Source organism: Rhopalosiphum padi, chromosome 1, assembly GCF_020882245.1.
Source record: "Rhopalosiphum padi isolate XX-2018 chromosome 1, ASM2088224v1, whole genome shotgun sequence".
NCBI classification, from domain to species: Eukaryota; Metazoa; Arthropoda; class Insecta; order Hemiptera; family Aphididae; genus Rhopalosiphum; species Rhopalosiphum padi.
In genome coordinates, this window is record NC_083597.1 from 83,322,281 (window position 1) to 83,342,855 (window position 20,575).

The 20,575-nt window shown below is 30.4% G+C and overlaps 1 protein-coding gene across 2 annotated transcripts in view; it reads right to left on the reverse strand.

The window, feature by feature from the left end:
- Positions 1–11,968, reverse strand: part of LOC132918733 (headcase protein) — a 59,988-nt gene extending 48,020 nt beyond the window's left edge. The window contains exon 1 of one of the 2 annotated variants that reach the window (XM_060980169.1): positions 10,355–11,968. In XM_060980169.1, the coding sequence (XP_060836152.1) occupies positions 10,355–11,265 (911 nt within the window). In that variant the 5' untranslated portion in view covers positions 11,266–11,968. Of the gene's footprint in view, positions 1–1,104; positions 1,242–10,354 lie in introns of those variants that run through there. The other variant, XM_060980171.1, reaches the window with a different exon arrangement.
- Between the last annotated feature and the right edge of the window lie 8,607 nt (positions 11,969–20,575).

The following is a 20,575-nucleotide window of genomic DNA, read 5'->3' on the forward strand; positions in this document are numbered from 1 at the left end:
GAAAACGATGAATTTAAAAAAAAACACGACCGCCGCTATCGTATACGAAACCAAAATGGAATATATTATACCATACCTAACAACCGTGCTGTTGATATTTAATAATTATGAAACATTCTATTAGTCGGTCCCGGGAAGAGAACACACCACACACACACACAAGTCATGGAGGGCAGACCCCCATAATAATAATAAGTAATAAACTAATAACAATAATAAACACATATGCACCGCACACTGGTATTACATAAATTATTTACTATTCGTTGTTGAGAGAATGAAAAAGAATATAATGATAAATATCCATATATTTTATGTTTTGACGGAGGTTGGCATGTAATAGTCTACAAAATAGTTGTACAACGTATTTACGTATATAATAGTAAACGCCTGGCATTTTTAGAGCACGTGGTGCGTCATCGTCGACATCTCCCTCCCCAATGATCCCCCCCACAACATCACTGAGGGTGAAAAAAATTCGGGTTTTAATTAGATCGCAATATTTTACGCAAAACACCCTACGGACTTCATCACGATGCTCGACCATGATCTGCAGAGGAGTGAGGGCAATGACGACAACTCGTCGACATGTACGTACACCCTCCGCCCACGCCGAAAGGGTTTGTATTCCAAGCGAATAACAGACCCGTAGTTAAAAAAAGGATGTATACATATTTATATGCATACGACGGGAATGCGAATACGCCGACCTGGCGACCCTCTCTTCACCGTTAGGCCGTAGATTTTTTGACCCTCATTTTTGAGCAAAAAAAAAAAGCAAAAAAGTGTACATCGAGTGTGTGACATACCGATATTAATATTATATACGCGTGCTAGCCATTGCTTCCGAATACGATGTCAACACGACGTTCCGTAAGTGTTTACGAACACGCTTAATTAAATATTTTAAAAGGGTTTTGGTTTTTTATTATTTCCTCCCAGTTTTAGTTTTTATGACAATGCGATCCTGTACACACCATTGCACCACACGATTTTTTCGCCGCTGGCAACTACAAACGAAAAAAATCGTGGCTCTGCTTACAAAACGAACTTCAACGCCGCCGGGTACCAAATAAAAGGGAAGTACTTAAAATAAATGCTCACCTGAACGAAATTCCATTGCGTCACACTATCACGGATCCATCCCGTAGAATTCGAACAATAAGTATAATACAGTTATGAAATAATATTTGAACTAGGTATCATAAACTATCGTATATTTTGGTGTTAAATTAAAATTTATCCCGTCTTAAGAAATGATTTACATTTTTAACTATTAGCAGTTTAATAACTCAAACATAGAACTAAATATGAAGATTTAAAAATATCGAAATGGGCATTGACATCTAATTATGTAGTTTATTTTTTAATTTTTATTGTATTCATAATTTTAAGTGTAACACAACTAAGAATTATTATTGTAATATGATGAGATTTTGAGACAACGAGTTTTGTGTGACTATAATAAAGAATTTGAAAATACAAACGTCAAAAACTAGTATATTTCTGACAATTAAAAAAATGCATACCTCACAGGTTGATTCAGTACCGAACTCACGGTTACAAGTAAACCGAATGAACGCAGACACTCAGGGAAAACCACTTAAAAAACGCAACCAGGAAATAGGAAAATAAATAAAATCAATTAATTTGAAACGTTGAAATTGAAACGATAACAATTTTTAATTACCGTCTGACAGGATTCTGGCAAATTACCTAAAAACATCTATTGATGAATGTTGTTTACAAGATTGTACTACGAAAACCCGTTATCGTATAGAATAATAACCGTTGTTGTTGAACACCACTAGTGTTTACAGAAACGCGATAATATTATAATATTGTCATTATTATTAAAAAAGAATATTTGTAAACATTTTATTTATCCGTCGTTTTTACACTTCTAATAATTCTACGCAAGCAAAAAAAAAAACCCGGGATGCGTGGAGATTGATCGTATACACATAGAGAACAATCGTAATCAAATAACGACGTAAGTATTTAAATAACTTAAACCGTGGGATTTTTTCGAGATAATAAAAAGAAACGCAGATTTTGTAACAAATAAACCAAAGCCCGTGGTAAAAACTAAAAATCGAAAAGAATATTGATGAAAATACTATGACGACTACGATAAAAATATATAACCGTTTCCAGGAATCTATCTAGTACGGTTTCGAAGCGATTACTTCGGTCGCACTCGCACTGCTCTACGTGAATATGGTAAAATAGTAAACCATATTACTGATCAATATTTAATATTTTTGTAGGACTACTTTAGGAATTAGGATTTTTCGAAAACAATGCGCACATTGATCTTAGGTAAATCGCAAAATTAAGATAAACTGAACACATCATTTATATTACCACTAAAAATATTTAAAAATTAATTTCTTGTCTGCAGGACAGATAAAGTTAGTCCACAATCCGCCATTTGGTGACCCTCGGGTCTATGATATAAGCACTTTAGAAGTTTAGACAAGCTGCGCAGTAATGCATGAAAAAATTATAGCCAAGTCTAATATATCTTAAAAAACGTAATACAAAGAAACGTTTAATAAGATATATTTTATGATCCCGTCTAAACAACAACAAAACCCGATGTACACCATCGTAGTGGACGTCCTTCGACGAATTTTTCATCAACACAAACACAACACAAACGCGCTCGCGCACAAAAAAGACCCACGTGGTCTACCGAAATATATTATTTTCCCGCCATCGCAGAAAACCTTCCTAACAATCTCTCCTTTAGAGAACGTCTTAATACTATTGTCGAAATTTCTTTAACTCGCGATCGATTTCATCTTGTCGGCGCAATGACGTATTTACAGATAAAATAAGAGATAGATTCCCTCTGACATTTTTTTGTTTAATTAATATTTTATATTACAAAAAACTTATTCGTTAATAGATATGTATTTATATAGTGCTGGAAATCCGAAATATAATACACGTTCGTAGTATCTGGCGTTGAAATATCGAAAAGTGTCATACAAAAATTATAATTAATGCTAAAATGCTCTATGACCATTTTTTTAAAAATAAACATGGGAACATATTCTAAATGTATACACAATATTATAAATATATATATATATATATTTGTTATTTTATATTACATACAATATTGTTATAACACTTGTAAATAGTTATAAGTAGGAACGTACAACGTACTATTATTATTATTATTATAACTAAAACCCAACTATCCAAAAGATCTCACACGGGTGTAATAATGAACTAAATGCGTGGCTTTATTGACATGTTAAGAGGCCGTCGTGGTAAAAGTGTTACGTATACAACGCTCAAGAGATGGCGTTGAATTCCATCTCGCCGCCGTCGCGGTAGGCCGTAACCACGCCCATCGTGTACGCGACGGGGTCCGCGTGTTGTAATCGCGGGAGAGGTACATTATTATTTCACGGACGGTCGTGCTGAACGTTTCGCATCAAACGTCATTACAGGCCGTTACGTAAATTGTCGCACGTGAATTCTATACGTCGCTACTAGCTCGCAAGTCGCAAACCTATTTTTTAATTAAAGCTCCTGTTTGCTTAAAAATATTAACCAATAAATTAAGCCTACAAATTATTATACACCAGAACTCGATTTATATTTCTAACCCAATTACTTTTTAAAATACATGTGAAATAATAATTTCATTACGATTAAATAGATTTTTTAGCAATAGTGTTGCGTATTTTACGTTGTAACTTATAAGTGACATGAAACAATTTTTGTTCGATAATTTAATCTCCTAAATAAATATTAGCAACATTTTAAATAGTTTTGATTAATAAATATTGGTGTATTTACTTATTTTAATTTTAAACATATAATACCTACATAAAATAAGTATAAAAAATGTTATAATCAGGGCTGTGAATTTATTGTTTTAAAAATCATAAAAAAATAAATTTCAAAAATTTTATTGATATTTATAGAAAATAACCTAAAAAGTTGGTAACTGAGTATATCAGTACACAACTCAAAACAAATCAAAATTTTTTGAAATTTTTTTCATGTATAGAAAATTCTAATATTAAAACATTTCAGTGAAAATAACCCTCATAAAAACTTAATGTGACTTTTTTGTAAACATTTTTTTTTTTTGATAAAGGTATAGACAAACTGATGAGGAATCTTGTATTAAATTTTTAAATCGGAGATTTAAAAAGAAATATTTTTATGAATTTATATCTCAAAATAATTTGCAAATTGTTTTCATTTTTACGTATTTTGTTAATATTTTAATTTTTAACTTTAAATGCTTATAAAAAAAAAAGTGACTGGATTTTTATACTATAACAAATCAAAATATTTTGAAAAATTTTTCATGTATAGAAAAGGCTAGTATAAACATAAACATTTAGTGAAAATTTCATATGTTTACGATCATTTGTTTTAGACTTACACCAAAAACCAAAATCGATTTTGTCAAAAACCGATTTTGCGTAAAAATTCTCGTTTTTTCTTAATTTTCATTTTGTTTTTTTGGGCGCTTTTAAAAACTATATTGGGAAATTAAAATTTTGACCTCCCCCAAAAAAAAAATATAGGTATATAAAAAAAACACATCATTGTAAAACCAATACATTAAATTCTTGCTCCGCTCAGAATCTAAAATTTTAAAATTTTAAATGTTCGTAATCAACTAGAAACAAGTCAAAATGTTTTGGAAATTTTATTAAGTATAGTAATTGATAAATATACATATGGTTTACATTCCAAGTGTCTAAGGTTATTCGTTTTTCAAATCAAGTGAATATATCTAATGTCGTAAAAATTTCAACTTCAAACGCGCATAAAAATTTAATTTGACTTTCCGGTAGAGATTTTTGTTTTTGATAAAACTAAACAAACTTATGAGGAATCTTTTATTAAATTTTCATGAATTTCTAATTCGAAATAATTTTCACATTTTCGTTATTTTTACGTCTTTTGTAAAAAATCGAACTCTAAATGCTAATAAAAAAATAAACACTGTATTTTTAATATTTTTTAACTGATATTCTAACAATATATATAAGGAGCCTTGTATTACATTTGCAAGATTTTCGACCCAACGAATACAATTTTATTGACATTTATTAACAAAAAAACTAAAAAAATTGAAATTTGAAATTGTCCGTAAATAGCTCAAAACGAGTCAAAATATTTTAAGAATATTATTATGTATAGAAAATGAGAATATAAACATTTAGTTAAATTTTCAAGTATTTTCAGTTATTCGTTTTTGAATTTCAATAAAATAAGAAAATCGTTACATGAGAAATGATTGAGTGAATATCCAATGTCATAAAAATTTGATTTCGAACGCTCATAAAAATTCAATTTGGATTTCGAATAGAGATTTTTTTTTATAAAAAATTAGACGAACTTACGAGGAATCTTGATTAAATTTTCAAATCATAGATTTAAAAAGAAAAATTTTTAAGAATTTCTAACATAAAATAATTTGCTCATTTTTTTCAATTTTATGTATTTTATATTTTGTAAATTAGAATTTAAATGCTTATAAAAAAAAAATGTGGCTATGTATTATTAATATTTTTCAACTACTGTTAGAAGCCTTCTATTAAATTTTCAAGCTTTTTTACACAACAAATCAACAAATAACATTTTATTGACATTTATAGAAAAAAAACCTAAAAAGTTGGAAACTGCAGAGTACCTATATATCCGTAAACAGTTCAAAACAAATTAAAATATTTTGAAAATTTTATGGTGTATAGAAAATGATAATACAATATTACAGTGTACTCTCGGTAACTCAAAGTTCACGGGGAAAAAAATAATTCGACTAACTACAAATATTTCGAGTTATCAAAATTTTAATGTAGAGGCGTAGCCAGGGGTTTTTTATGGTGGGGGGGCTAAATAATTTTAACTTGAGTTATTGAAATTCAAAAACAACAACAAAACAAAAATATTGAAAATATATTAACGTTGATTTGCCGTTAACATATTTACTATTTTAAATAATTAAAATTTGTAAGACAATTTCCGTATTTAAATTTAAAAAAGGTGGAAAAGCGAGTATCGCTCTGCTGTATAATAGTAGTGATGGAGACTGGAGAGTAGGTCACTATAATGGATGTGTTAAATTTGAATGCAATGACAGGTATCATTATTGTATACGAAATCGATTCTGAATGATGATGGAGATAATTTGTCAGTCTAGGATTATATTATATTATTAGTTATATTTAAATTGTAATATAGTGACATATCGTTATTATTTTACGCAATTTCGTAAAATATTTAATTTCATACGCTCGTACATTTTTTTCTACATTGTCGCTGGAGTTTTTTTTTTTACAGTGATTTGAAGAAAATGTTATAGAGAACCTTGTATTGGGTTTTAGATATAATTCACTAAAACATTATGAATTTTCAACTTAAAAATATCTTGCAAATTTTCGCGATTTTGACATATCATTTAGTAAACATTTTAACTTTTAATGCTTAGCTTATAAACAACAATTGTGACTAACAATTTTTGAATTTTTTTTTTACTACGCTAAGTGCAACTTATTATAAACCTTGTATTATATCTATTTTAAAAATTTTTTAAACAAAAAAACTTAGATATAGGTACATCGAAAATTTCAATTGTCAATAAATAGCTTAAAAAAGTCAAAATATTTAGACTTGATGAAAATTTCAAGTATTTAAAATGATTTTTTGTGTTACAGCAAAATAAAAAAATCCATATTTTCGAAAATTGATTATGCTTAAAAATTCCCGTTTTTCCGTTCCTTTTTTAGGTTTTTATTTGACGTTTTTGAAACTACTAGAAATTTTAACTCACCAAAGTATCATTTAGATTCATTTTCCATTTCAAAGAGGGGCTGAAGTTAAAAATTAAAGCATTATTTCTACTCCTTCAAAACGTGATGACATACACGAAAACAAGTTGGTGCATTGGGAAGGTCAAAATTAAAAATTCCTAGTAATTTTCTAAAGAGCAGGGAAAAACAGACATTTTCACGCAAAATCGGTTTTTGACAAAATCACAAAATCAATTTTGGTTTTTGGTGTAACTTTAAAACAAATGACCGTAGATACAAGGAATTTTAACTGTTTGTTTGTTTTGTATTATAGAATTTTCTAAGCACGATAACATTTTTAAAATACTTAAATTATTTTTTAACTATTCACTTTTTAAGTTTCCAATTTTTTTAGTTTTTTTTCTATGAATGTCAATCAAATGTTATTTGTTGGGTAATAAAAACTTAAAAATTAAGGACGAGGCGCCTTATATAAATTATAATAATTGAAAAATATTAATAATACATTTTATACATAGTCAGTAATCACATTTTTTTTTATAAGCATTTAAAGTTCGAATTTTGACAAAATATAAAATACAAACAAATGAAGAAAATGTGCAAATTATTTTGTTAAAAATTCATAAAAATTTTTCTTTTTAAATCTAAAATTTAAAAATTTAATACAAGATTCCTCGTAAGTTTGTCTAATTTTAAAAAAAAATTATCTCTACCAGAAACTAAATTAGAATTTTTATGAGTGTTTGAAAAGTTCAAATTTTTACAAAATTGGTATTCACTCGATTTATCATGTACCTAGCGATTTTCTTATTTTGTTGTAATTAAAAAACAAATAACTGTATCTAGATATTTTAAATAATTTACACTATATGTCTATTTTATCAATTGCTATACTTGATAAAATTTTCAAAAAATTTTCACTCTTTCTGAGCTCTTTACGGACATTTTCAATTTTTTCAATTTTTTATTCCACAGTTATTAATAAATTAGTTATTAGATTTGTTGGGTCAAGAAGCGTGAAAATTTAATTCAAGGCTCATGTAGATAAATCGTTACAATAGCATTTGAAAAATATTAAAAATAAATGGGTACAATTTTTTTTATAAGCATTTTAAGTTTGAATTTTGAAAAAATTTGTCAAATTTTAAATTATTTTGTAGTTAAAAATGTATATTATAATATATCAAGGTTGACTCTCCGTCTTCGATAAGATTCGTTTTTCTTATACAGTGATATTATATCATTGAATTCAAATTTAACACAATAATCCAGTAAGTATATAGTGACTCACTTGTAACCTACTGTAAAGCAGATCGACACCCACTTGCCTACCGTTTTTTACTTATACAGTTATACTAATTTAAATTTAAAAAATTTCGTCTTGAATGTCAATACGCTAATTTTATAGAACAATTGTCTATAATTGAAAAAAAAAATTGTTTAAATCGTACGTTTTCTAGCTGATTTGTGAAAATTTTACGATATAGTATTATGTCGTAGTTCCATTTTGCGTAAAATACGATAGTAAATAAAATTACGAATTATAACATCGAAAAATAAAATAATATTATTTATTGACAAAATTATTATTTTCGTATTGACGTACTTGGCTATTTATAACCAGTGCGCGGCTGCGATAAATAACCAGTTTTGACCTATGGTGCGGTACGGCTGCATATGCAAGCGGGGTGGTGGAAGAAGTACTATTTCAGAACGCTGCCGCTGTAATCGCTTTAGCAGCACATGACGACGGCAAATTCGTAATTTTTTTGCTAAAAACATGCTTTCGTACTTCCAATAGTACTCAGGCCTCGTTGATCGTAGAAACATGATTTTGATATCAAAATAATCACGAGAAGTTGTACTAAATATTCTTGGAACAGATTTTCGATATCTAAATTTGCCGATTTTATATGATTTTTTAAAAAAAAGAAAAATTTTACAAATTTCAAACACATATAAAATTGGAACGAAAAAAAATTTTAAAATTCTGTTCCAAGAATATTTAGTACAACTTCTCGTGATTATTTTGATACCAAAATCATGTTTCTACGATCAACGAGGCCCGAGTACTATTGGAAGTACGAAAGCATGTTTTTCGGTCGATTTTTTTCTACTGGGACGGCCTCTTAACATAATATAAAAATAATAATATGCCAGATTAAGTCATTGGTAGTTGTCTAAAACATAAAAATTATGATGGCTATTGTAATAATACTAACAATAGATGTTATTGCTCAACATTGTTAAGCATTAAATGCCATTGATATTATTTTGAAATAACATTGAAGATTAAAACTATACTAAGATTACCATTAAATAAAATATGTATACTCAATCGTATAAAATGGGTATTCTATTTTGATTTGGAAAAACATTTAACTTGCCAGGTTACAACAGGCTATCTGGCTATATACATATTATGTATTGTGTTTATGATTTGAAGACATTTTTACAATTTTAAGGCAACTTTTGAGGTGTACGTGTCAAGTCGGTGAGTTCTGGATATATATATATATATAGACAAAATCGTAAATACAACGCCTGGTCGGCGTGTTTTACAATTTTTATCAACTTTTGGTCATTTTAGCGCGATCGCAATGAAAACTACAATTCGAGTCTGATTTTTCCCAAAAAAAAAAAAGGTACGTTTAAGACTTTCTCTACGTACATATTTCGATCCTTCGCCCACACAAAAAAAGGCCACCGATTAATTTTCTCCAGACGGTCTTGGGGGCGCGACAACAACATTACGTGCGTCGACGTGCGGAGACGGGGCGACGGGGTACCAGACAGGAACTTTCGAAAGAGGGTCGAAATCCCAATCCCCAAAACGGAGAGGAAAAAAAGGCCACGTTTTCGCCCTCTTTATACCCCCAAAATGTACGACAGACACGCTGGGAAAAGGGAAGGCGTCGGCGGCGGCGGCGGTTACTCACGCACGCCGTCGACAGTATGACTAGGGCAACAATATTAAATTCGTGTGTTTACGGACGCGACGCCGAGACTTGTACACAATAACAGGCGGCGGCGGTGTTTACACACGCGAGCCGCATACCAACTTAATCTCGATACCCTCACACGAAAAACGTTCTCACACGACGCAACGAAACGACAATAATAATTAAAAAAACAAAAATAATAGGCGGCGACAACGAAATAATAATACCTGAAAACTATCAAGCCGGGTTTTCTTTGGCCAAAAGGTGTAGCATTTATCGTATTTAAATTGGTCGTGGTAATCGCAATAACTTCAGTGAGGGTTGCACGAGGGTAGGAAAATGTGCATACCCGAACATTAAAGTATGTTATTGATTAATATGAAATATTAGAAGGAATATTATAAGGGTTACATAAATATGAATTTTTTTTTTTTGAAGTGTGACACCGCCCTTCTCTCAATCCGACCACTAATTCACCAACTATCTTCAATCACTCACTCCATCAACTCCCAGGAAACCTCTAGAGTAAGTGGTCGAGCTCGACTTATTGACCCGACCCGACACGACACATTTGCCATAAATTCGACTTAAGAGTATAATTTTTGTTCTATTTACCTCTCGAAAACGTCTTTCAAACAGGCCCCGCGCCTCTTGGACGACGAAGACCCGGAACCGGAACCGGCGCCGGTGCTGGTGCTGGAACCGAATGATCCCGAGTGGGCGGGCGACACGCTGCTGGCGGAATTGGTGACGGGCGAACTGGAACCGTTGGACGAACCGGACAGGCTGCCGGCGCGGAGCCGCAGCTCGGCGTAGTCGGCCATCATCATCGCGGAAGCAGTGGCCGCGGGTTGTCTAGCGGCCGGCTGCCGGCGCTTCTTCTTCTTGCCGACTGTCGGCGGTGCGGCCGACGTCCTGCCACCGTCCACCGCGTCGTCGGCGGCGCCACCGCTCCCGCCGGAAGACCGTCTGCGGAGGACGGAGCTGCCGGATGACGACTGTTGCGGCCACTCGGAGTCCTTCTTCAAGTAACCGCGGCCGCAACGGCAGCCGCAAGCCTTGAACGCCATTTCGTAGCCCTTCTTGTTGAGGTTCACCACATTGTTGTTGTTAACGTTGACCGTCCACAGGTCCTTGATGCGCCGGCCGTTGGACTGGGGAATCGCGTTACCGTTGGCGTACGTCGCGGCCGCGTTCTTCATGTATACCAACACCAGCCGTTCCCAAGCGTCGAAGCACTCGCGGTGCATGTACCGGCCGGCCGGACATCCGCCGTCGCTGCACACCACGCGGGCGTAGAGTTCGGCGGCGCGCGGATCATCCGGCCTGATGGGCGCGGACCGCATAACGCAGTCGCCGGTGGGCACGCAACACTCTTCGTAGTGCTGTTGCTGGACGAGTTGATAGGGTTGCTGCTGCTGCTGCTGATGGAACAACTGTTCCATGGCCGTTGTGGTGGACGGGCCGAACAAGTCGGCGAAATGTCCCATACCGTTGAAACCCATTGCGTTCCGGCGAGGAGCCATTCAACGACGAGCGACGCTTGTCGACGACCACGACGACGACGATCGCATGCCGCGCTCGGCGCGAGACGGCGGACGTCGGTGTCTCGTCCGTGAAGTTGCGGCTTTCGACTGCTGTGCGGTGTGCTTTTTTTTTTTTTTTATTTCAATTTATAGTCTTTATTATACGTATCGGCCCGGCGTGAGGTAAACACTCGGCAAACCGGCACGACGTGGAAGGATAACAATAATATTATTATATGTCTTACTGGTTTTTAATATTTTTCTCTCTTCGAATTATGATGTCGACAAACATACGCTATACGACGAAGACGATGATACGGAAACGATCGTCATGCTCTCCGATACGAAACCCGCGAAATTGTCTGCAGACGAAACGACCAAAATAATAAAACGATAATCATAAACCGAAAATCGTGGTAAACAAAAAATAATATTATTATTATTAATAACGATTTGTACTTCGTCACAGGTGTGCGAGGAGTGCGTGTGTGTTTGTATCTGTGTTTGAGTTTGTGTGTATGTGTTTGTGTGTGTATTTGTGTGTGTTTTTGTGTGTCGCGGCGCGTGCGGTACGGACGACGTACGGCCACTTTCTGTTTCGTTGACCGACTGCGCGGAGATACCCGAACGCGAAACACCCGCGCGACAACAGCGGCGGCGGCGGTGACGATACACGTACGCGGGCCCGCGCGCGCGCGCTCTCTCACAGATCCCGATTGTGCCCGCCCGGTTTACCGTCGTGTGCGTGTCGACGTGCGTTTGTGTGCGTGCGCGCGCCACCCAAAACCGTGTACCGGCTTGTGCGTGTGTGTGCGTGTGACGGTCACAGTCAAGGGCAGCGGTGGTGCGGCGGCGACGGCGGCGTCTGTGGCGCCCACTGGTGCGGAGATACGAAATCACTCGGCTCCGCCGCGGGCCGCCGTCGCGGGGTAGTATCGCGGCGTGCGCGTCACGTGACCGGCGAATGCGTTTTTCGGGGGGCGGCGATAGTGCGCAGTGAGAATTGGGCGACGCCGTCGGGGGGGTCGCGAGGGCGGCGTCCCCGTGAAATTTTCGGCAATTTTTCGGACACCGAGTTGGCCCCACCCGCCCACTAGCGTCACACCGATCACACGTATAGCCGGCGCTGTAGTAGTACCGTTGCGGCGAACGCGTCCCCGCTGATTTATTAGCTATTTATTATTATTGTTATTATTGTTAATATTATTAGGGCGGCACTGATTTTAAACACCCGGCAATAATATATGAATACTACATTTTCGTCGAAACGATTGAAATATAAATTTAATATTTCATTGAAAAATTAAATACCGTTAAAAAAGCAGATTACTTCCGTTAAGGTTAGATTTAATAAGTTCGTGCCTATACTCAATTTATAATGTCCATCTAAATATAGAAAATATTATGTCCACGAATATTATTTCACGACTCGTGAAAAAATAAATAATAATAAAAATGTTACATATAGTTATTTTTGTCATGTTTATCGGTTAATATTTATAATATTGAATTAATTGCATTTAAAATATTATATTTATTTAGAGATATTCACGGGTGACCTTTAAAACTTTAAAAGGTTTGTTATAATATTATAAAGTAATATTTGAATAATTTGAAATGAAAATATCTACAAAAAAAAAGCATTTAGTAACTACCTAGTGTACATAGATATATATAGGTATACATTAAAATATAATAAACCAAAGCCTTTGATTTAATATTAAAAAGTATCTTAAAAATTAAACAATTTGTTATATAAAAAGTATTTGCACATAGATATTGGTCGTATAAAATGGTTAAAACTTATGAGATTTTGTTGACTTCTTAAAGCTAATAAAATTGACAATTATTACTTCATATTAATATCTGAAAATGAAATACAAGCTTTACTATATAATATATAGTTGCACAATATTTAATTTTAACTAAGTACTTCTAAAAGCTTCAACAATCTAGAATGTAAAAGAAAAATACATCAATGTGGTTCACAATCTACTCTATAATAAAGATAATATTACTCTCAGCCCTCAGGTTAATTTAATTGAATTATTATTATTATTATTATTATTAACGTACTTACCGGCTTCGTTTATTCTTTTTCTAATGATCCGCCGATTACTCACCAACGGTAGGTAATACCTCCCAAACTTTAAATTTTTTTTTTTGATTCGAGTGTTCCGCGTCGAAAATAAATTTCGCAGAGTCGTGCACGTCCATCGATCGAATTTCTCGAATATTCCATGAGCTAATATTATGGTAAAATGAATATAATATGTTACAAACCTGCGTCGACCAAGTACTTATTAAAATGTGAGTTTTAAAGATAAAAATTCAGTTTTAAATTTCATCGCCTATATTAAATTGTATTATGATTACATAAGCAGAAACACCGTTTTTTTTTTGTTCAAAACAATTTTAATAATATAATAATAATAATAATAAAAAATACTGATTAACCGATTCATGTGTATATAATATATACAAAACTGTAACAAGAGATTATTTACGTTTATTTAGCTCTAAGAAAACAAATTATATAATAAAATATATAAAAAAGATAAACTTTTGATAAACATTTCAGAACTAAAGCAATTTTAATGCCGTTTAAAATAATACTATAAATGTGTACTTCGTGCAATGAGCTATATATAATATTATTATGTTTACTCACAGCTCATAAGGAATCACAATAAAATGTAAGAGCATTCTAAACACGTTACCACCAAGTGCCCTAATAAGAAAAAACATAAGTTATTGAGTTTATTTATAGATTTTTTCGCAAGTTATTATTTACTTTCGATAATTGGGAACGGAAAATCCAATTTTAACTTGTATATAAATTATCTACGGTGCTCTACATTTGACAAGTCAATACAAGTGTACAAACTAAAACTAAATTGTCATATAAATAATTAATATTTAACTTATAATATGAAAAAAATTACACATGTTTAATAATTGAATTAAAACACAATTGTATAAGAATAATCCATAAATAGCTAATAGAAAAAAATATCAAATAGAATAATTTAAAATAATAACATAATGATCGACAACATTAATTGATTATTCATATTATTTGAATTGCTGATGACAGCTTTACGCGATATATTTTATGAATACAAAATATAATATTTATATAATAATAATATGCAATGTGAATAAATGTATAATACTATAATGTACATCGTGTATGTAAATTCGTGTTATGGGTTTGGGCTTTTTCACATAGATGTGTTATATTGACTTATAATAATAATTTGTATTTAGATGTTATTAAAATAGTTTTTTTTTATACATACAACAGTTGATCTATAAAAATACAAGCACGTTCGCCATCCCTAACATTCCAGCCATAGTTGCCGTGTTTTGTGTGAATTCATTTTTCGATTCAATTTTTCAACTATAATAAGTTATTTAAAAAGGAATCATTATTCATTAATCAAATATAAATACTATGTGAAAACCATATTGACACCCACGCGATACGAAATATACGTTGGATTGTTTTTACACACGACGGACAAATAATTGTCTACTAAATAATTACAAAATTTTATTGTTGCTAAATTTGAAAACGAAACATTTATATTTATAAGTATAAATAGTATAATAACTCTAATTTATGGGGTTAGTCTTTTTTAGACTTAACTACCACAAAATAACTAAAATTAGTAATATGGTTATTTTTTGTTTAAATATTTAATTTCATAAATTTTTAACTACAAATACCTGTAAAAGTTGTGCTAATAAATGTTTAATATTTTTAACTATTTTTTTAGATCAACTGAGTAATGACGAAAAACTTTTAATTATATTTTCAACCTTATTGACTGTGAAACAAAAATGTTATTAACATATAATTCAAAATAAACTATAATATATTAATACATCGAAAATGTAATATTATATTTATGCATAAAACCCTAATAAAAATATTTTATACAATTTTCCAGTTGTTAATTTCAAAAAATAGAAAAACAAATTATTTTATCTTAACTTTCAGTATGTTTCTTAGATCAAGTAATAAATACTTTTCAATATAATAGGGGAAATAAAAAAATAAGAATTTTTGATGAAATCAGATTTGTTATTTTGTTATAATTTATAAATTAATCAATTTCAAGATTTTTAGTGCGTTAAAAAAATATAAATTATTTGAAGACTTGAAACTTGTCACTATTACATAATATATAATTAATATATTAATAATATGTATAAATAATGTATAATTATTTACTATACAAAATTAAATGTTCAAAACATTTTTGATTCATATATTTAAGATAAATTAATCATTGAACCTATTCACACCGTTTTACAATTTGTCGGCATTGACTTATGACTTATGAGAGTTAATGAGAGCTATAGCAATATTCTACGAAATGTATCTTTATAAAATATAAGCGAATACGATTTGGTTTTGAAAAAATATGTTCAATAAACATGTACTTAATAAAAATGTAAAGGACAAATAAATAATAATATAGAAATATAACACAATATTCTTAATAATATAGAAAACTACAGTGACGATGACTTTCATGGTTTTTTTTTTAACTGTAGTATTTATAATAGACAAAAAAAATAAAATTTTTATTAAAACACGATGGGTATTAATAATTATAACATGAAAAATCTTATCGGTATAACTTTACTAATATAGCATTACCATATAATGATATAATATTATTATTATCATTATTAATATTAATAATTAATTTAATGTCACAATGATTATAATTGTTTGTAATCAGTAATGACTAGTGTAGTTTTTTTTTATCTTTAATAATACGATAAAATACTTATTTATTCGATTTCCTATTTTATAGCAATGACAACATATCGTTAAATCAATAGCTAAAAGGTGTCTGAAATCATGGGACACAAATAAACTATAAGAATAATCAACCTGGAAATTTATTACAGACACCATGCATACTAATATACTATAAAAAAAGCCATGCCGTAACGGAGAACTATGGAACTAGTTGAAGCATCAATATTGTTTAATATTGCATTATCTTGTGAAATGTATCAATATACCAAACGACCAATCTACATGTTAATACTGACTACAATGGTTTTTATACATGCAATAAAAAACATTAATAATTATAGTATTTTACAATAAATATATTTCGTTTTTAATACATACATTTATAAATTGTTTTTAATACATTTTCATTTTCGCTATAGTGTATTCGTGTAGATCAGCTACCAAAAACGCAATTGAACCAAAGTTAATGGTAATAAACTAATAACATTATATTTATTAATTTTTATCTATTCTATGATTTAATATTATATTGTTCTGAGATATTTATTATTGATTGATAAAAAGTGATAGTGGTTATATTAAATTTTAATTCGAATAATTATTGAATAAGAAAACCGATTTTGAATGAGGACTATATATTTCATTCTATAATCTATATCTCATATATTTTATAAATTAATGAAGTATGATATATTTATATCGTTATTCGCTATTAAAGTATTTTTTTTTAGTAATAGCATAATTTATAAATACTATTTATAATCAATGGTACAAGTAATACGGTAACTTGAATTAATTTTTGACTAAAATTATTTATTTATTAATGGGTATTTTTATTGCTATAATAATTTTAGTATATATTTATATCATAGTATTGTATTGACTATTGATTAGTGATTACTATATGAATACAGATGGTATAAAATATAAATAGGTAATAACATAAAATTATCTAAATGTCTTGGAATTATATGAATATTAAAAATGTTATTAATTTTTAACTATAAAATAATTTGCAAATTTTTGCGATTTTTACGAATTTTTGTCTTAATATTAACTTCAAATGCTTATAAAAAAGTTGTACCTGTGTATCTTTAATATTTTTAAATAACTATTATAACACTTTATAGGGAAAATTATTAAATTATTAAATTTCAAAGTTTCTGAAGTAAACATTTTTATTTATATTTATAGAAAAACAATCAAAAGAAATTAAAAATTCCAATTAAAAAAAAAAATAGTCAACATATTTTCAATAAAATTCAAAATAAATCCTATCATGTATATAAAATATGATATAAATATTTAGTAAAGATTTAAAGTATCTATGGATCTTCGTTTTTGAGTAATACCAAAATTATTTTGAAAAATACTGAGTTTTTAATTTCGACCTCACAAAAGTACAAACTAGATTCAATTTACTATTTGAAAATACCCTCAAAGTTGAAAATTGAAGCATTTTTTGAACTACTTGTCGTATTTACACACACAAAAAGAAACGCATTGTAAAATCAATACGTCGCTCCGCTCAGAGTATAAAACTTAAAAGGTAAGTTGCATCTCCTTTATACTATAAATATACATCAATTTTCAATTTTCATTAGATAATCATAAAATGTATGTTTATCTTTTTGTTGAAGTCCCATATTCCTTTCCCCCTTATGTCATATAACTGTTCTGATGGATCTGTGTTTATCGACATTCCATAATATTGCACTATTGCAATAGTCTAGTCCATTAGTGTTTAATATGATTAGAAATTATACATTTACACATTAATACACTTTGACGACAAAATAAAATAATCGATCGGATCAAAATGTGTCTAACGCTGTAACCAAAATACCATATACGAAATAATAATAATACTAGAATACTAGTAATCTACTTATCAAACGTTTGAATAATAATATACGATAGTGTATATTGTTAATAAATTGTATGTTAAGTAATAACTTTAAAGCATAAAATGTACAGAATTAAATTTGTACAAAGTTTGTGTGATTTAGTTTTGACATTCTGTTAGAAATATCGAATAAAAATCCGATAAACTATGACAATTGACGTGAAACAATATTTATAATGATTGACAGAATAGTTGAAATATTAGAATCATGATAAAAATAACCCCATCAAAAATCCAAGCCCAACCCCACTGTCCAAAAAGATCTAAAACGTAGGTAACAATTTATTAATGTTCTGCAGATCATAAAATGTACAACTGATATAATTTTATGTGACTATGTTAGCTTACCGTTACTCGATGCATTTTTAAGAATCAATTATTATTGCTATTATTATCAATGGCTGAGAAGAGGGTTTAAACCATTTGGAATCGTTCCAATTGTCATACTCAAACTAGCCGAGACTGCCGGCAGGATTCCAATTATTCAGTTGCACGCTATTTATTAAGGATGCAGTTATGTAATCATACGGTAATAACCATTAACCACAAACAGATTTCGTGTACAAGGAAATAATGACGTATAAAAACTGAAAACGTTCGTTTTTTTAACTATTATCGCTCTATAAATGGACGTAAATCGAATAATATTTGACTGAGCATTTGAGCACTTACAGTAGTATTAATATCTAATAATCTAATATTATATTCATATCGCGGTAAGCCTTGGAAAAACATAACAAATCATCTTATAAACCGTATAATGGTATAATATTATGATATAGCATTATAGCATTTACAGCGTCGGGTTCGTGGAAAAACCTCGTAAATCGAAAAATTGAAATTTTTTTTTTGTTTTAAATGGATACACTGTACATATTTTGATATCGTAATAATTAATTTATGACAGTTATTATTTTTTCATATTATGATAACATACAAAATAAAAGACCCGTATCCCAATCGACCCAATCTACAATAGTAAAATCACATAAGTCGGACTTACGAGGTTTTGCTTTTGCCAGCTTTACCAAAATACAGAATAATAAATTCTTCTTCTGTGATTTATTTTTTAATAAAATAGTATTATGATAAAATATGAATTTAGTAGAGTGAATTAAAATAATATTTTCTTCGAAAAAAGTCACAATAAAACCTCGTATTATGTCAACATTTCTTAAAATTAAAAACTCGTAAGTACATTTCTATAACACAAAATTAAAAATTGTCTTTTTAAATATTGAATCGAATAGACAATACAATTAAATAAAAATAAGTATACCTACGATTGTGAAATTATCAATTCTATAAATTTTGCTCAATCTATAAGACATCGAAATTGTATTGTATGATAGACATTTCAAAAATTCAGCTCGAATTTTTATTTGTTTTAAATTGTACACGTCATGATCACGTTACAATGTATGCAAGTTGCCTACACAATTACTCCTCGTCTGACTGTCGACGATAATAATGGAAAATGTATCAGTAAAATGATAATAATATTTTGTAGATTATATATTATTATATTTTTCAATATATTTATGTCCTATAATCAAAGTAATTCAAAAAAAGGTGTTAAAGAGATGTGTTGTAGGTACAAAGTATCTAGAAAATTGCATATTATGTTTATCGAATTCCATTATAATACAGTGTTTAGTTTCAACAATAACGATAATACACAAAAATTGAAAGTATGATGAAACATGAGAATTTATTTTTATTAGCATGCTTGAAAAAAAATTTAAAAACCTAATCTAATTTTCAATACTTAATATTAGGATTTTGTATACGTTAGTTGTTACCCTATTTGCAGGATGGATAACTTCCCAGAGAGCGTGTTCGAAATGTTGCCTAAACGCTGCTCCTTAAATAATAAATGCTCGTAAATGTATAATAATAATTGGACGGCATTTCATTTCCCTCGTGATTTTTTCGTTTAAATTGTTTCCCGAAACAGATAAGTCAGCTGTCTAAGATCCGACAAGACAGTGACACTGAATTAAAACGTTTTAGATTAATCCGGCAGTTGACAAATTGTTTTTCAATTCTAAGTCGTATGCTATTAAAGTAGTAAACATTACTTTGTTTTTTTATCATCTAATAATAATTGTATTTGTGAGGAAGAAAAATATTTTTCTCCGGAAGTTTTGAGATGAGATTGAATCGATAATAAGTGATTGGAACGAGGGACAATGGTTGGAAATCTATAAAATACATAACACAATTATTTATGTTGTTTTCTCAACATATATGTGCATCAAGCATATGGGTCCAGCATATTTTATATTAGTATTATGTCATGAAATAATGTAATAATAGATAACATTAAATATTTATTTACTATTGGGATTTTTCATTTAAACTAAGTCAAAGCATTTTAATGTTTCATCAATCATTTTAAATCATAGCAGATGTATTGTAGTCCATACGGGACTTCAAAGGATTAGACAAACCTGTTTAATGCACATGTATTTGCCTAATGTGAAAAAATATTCCACTAATCTTTGAGTATTGTAGGTAATGTAAGTATATATTCAATGTTCAATACATATGCTCACTGAATACATAATGTAATATAATGAAACAACGCCTCAAGACCTACAGCCTTCCAGAATATCTATTCA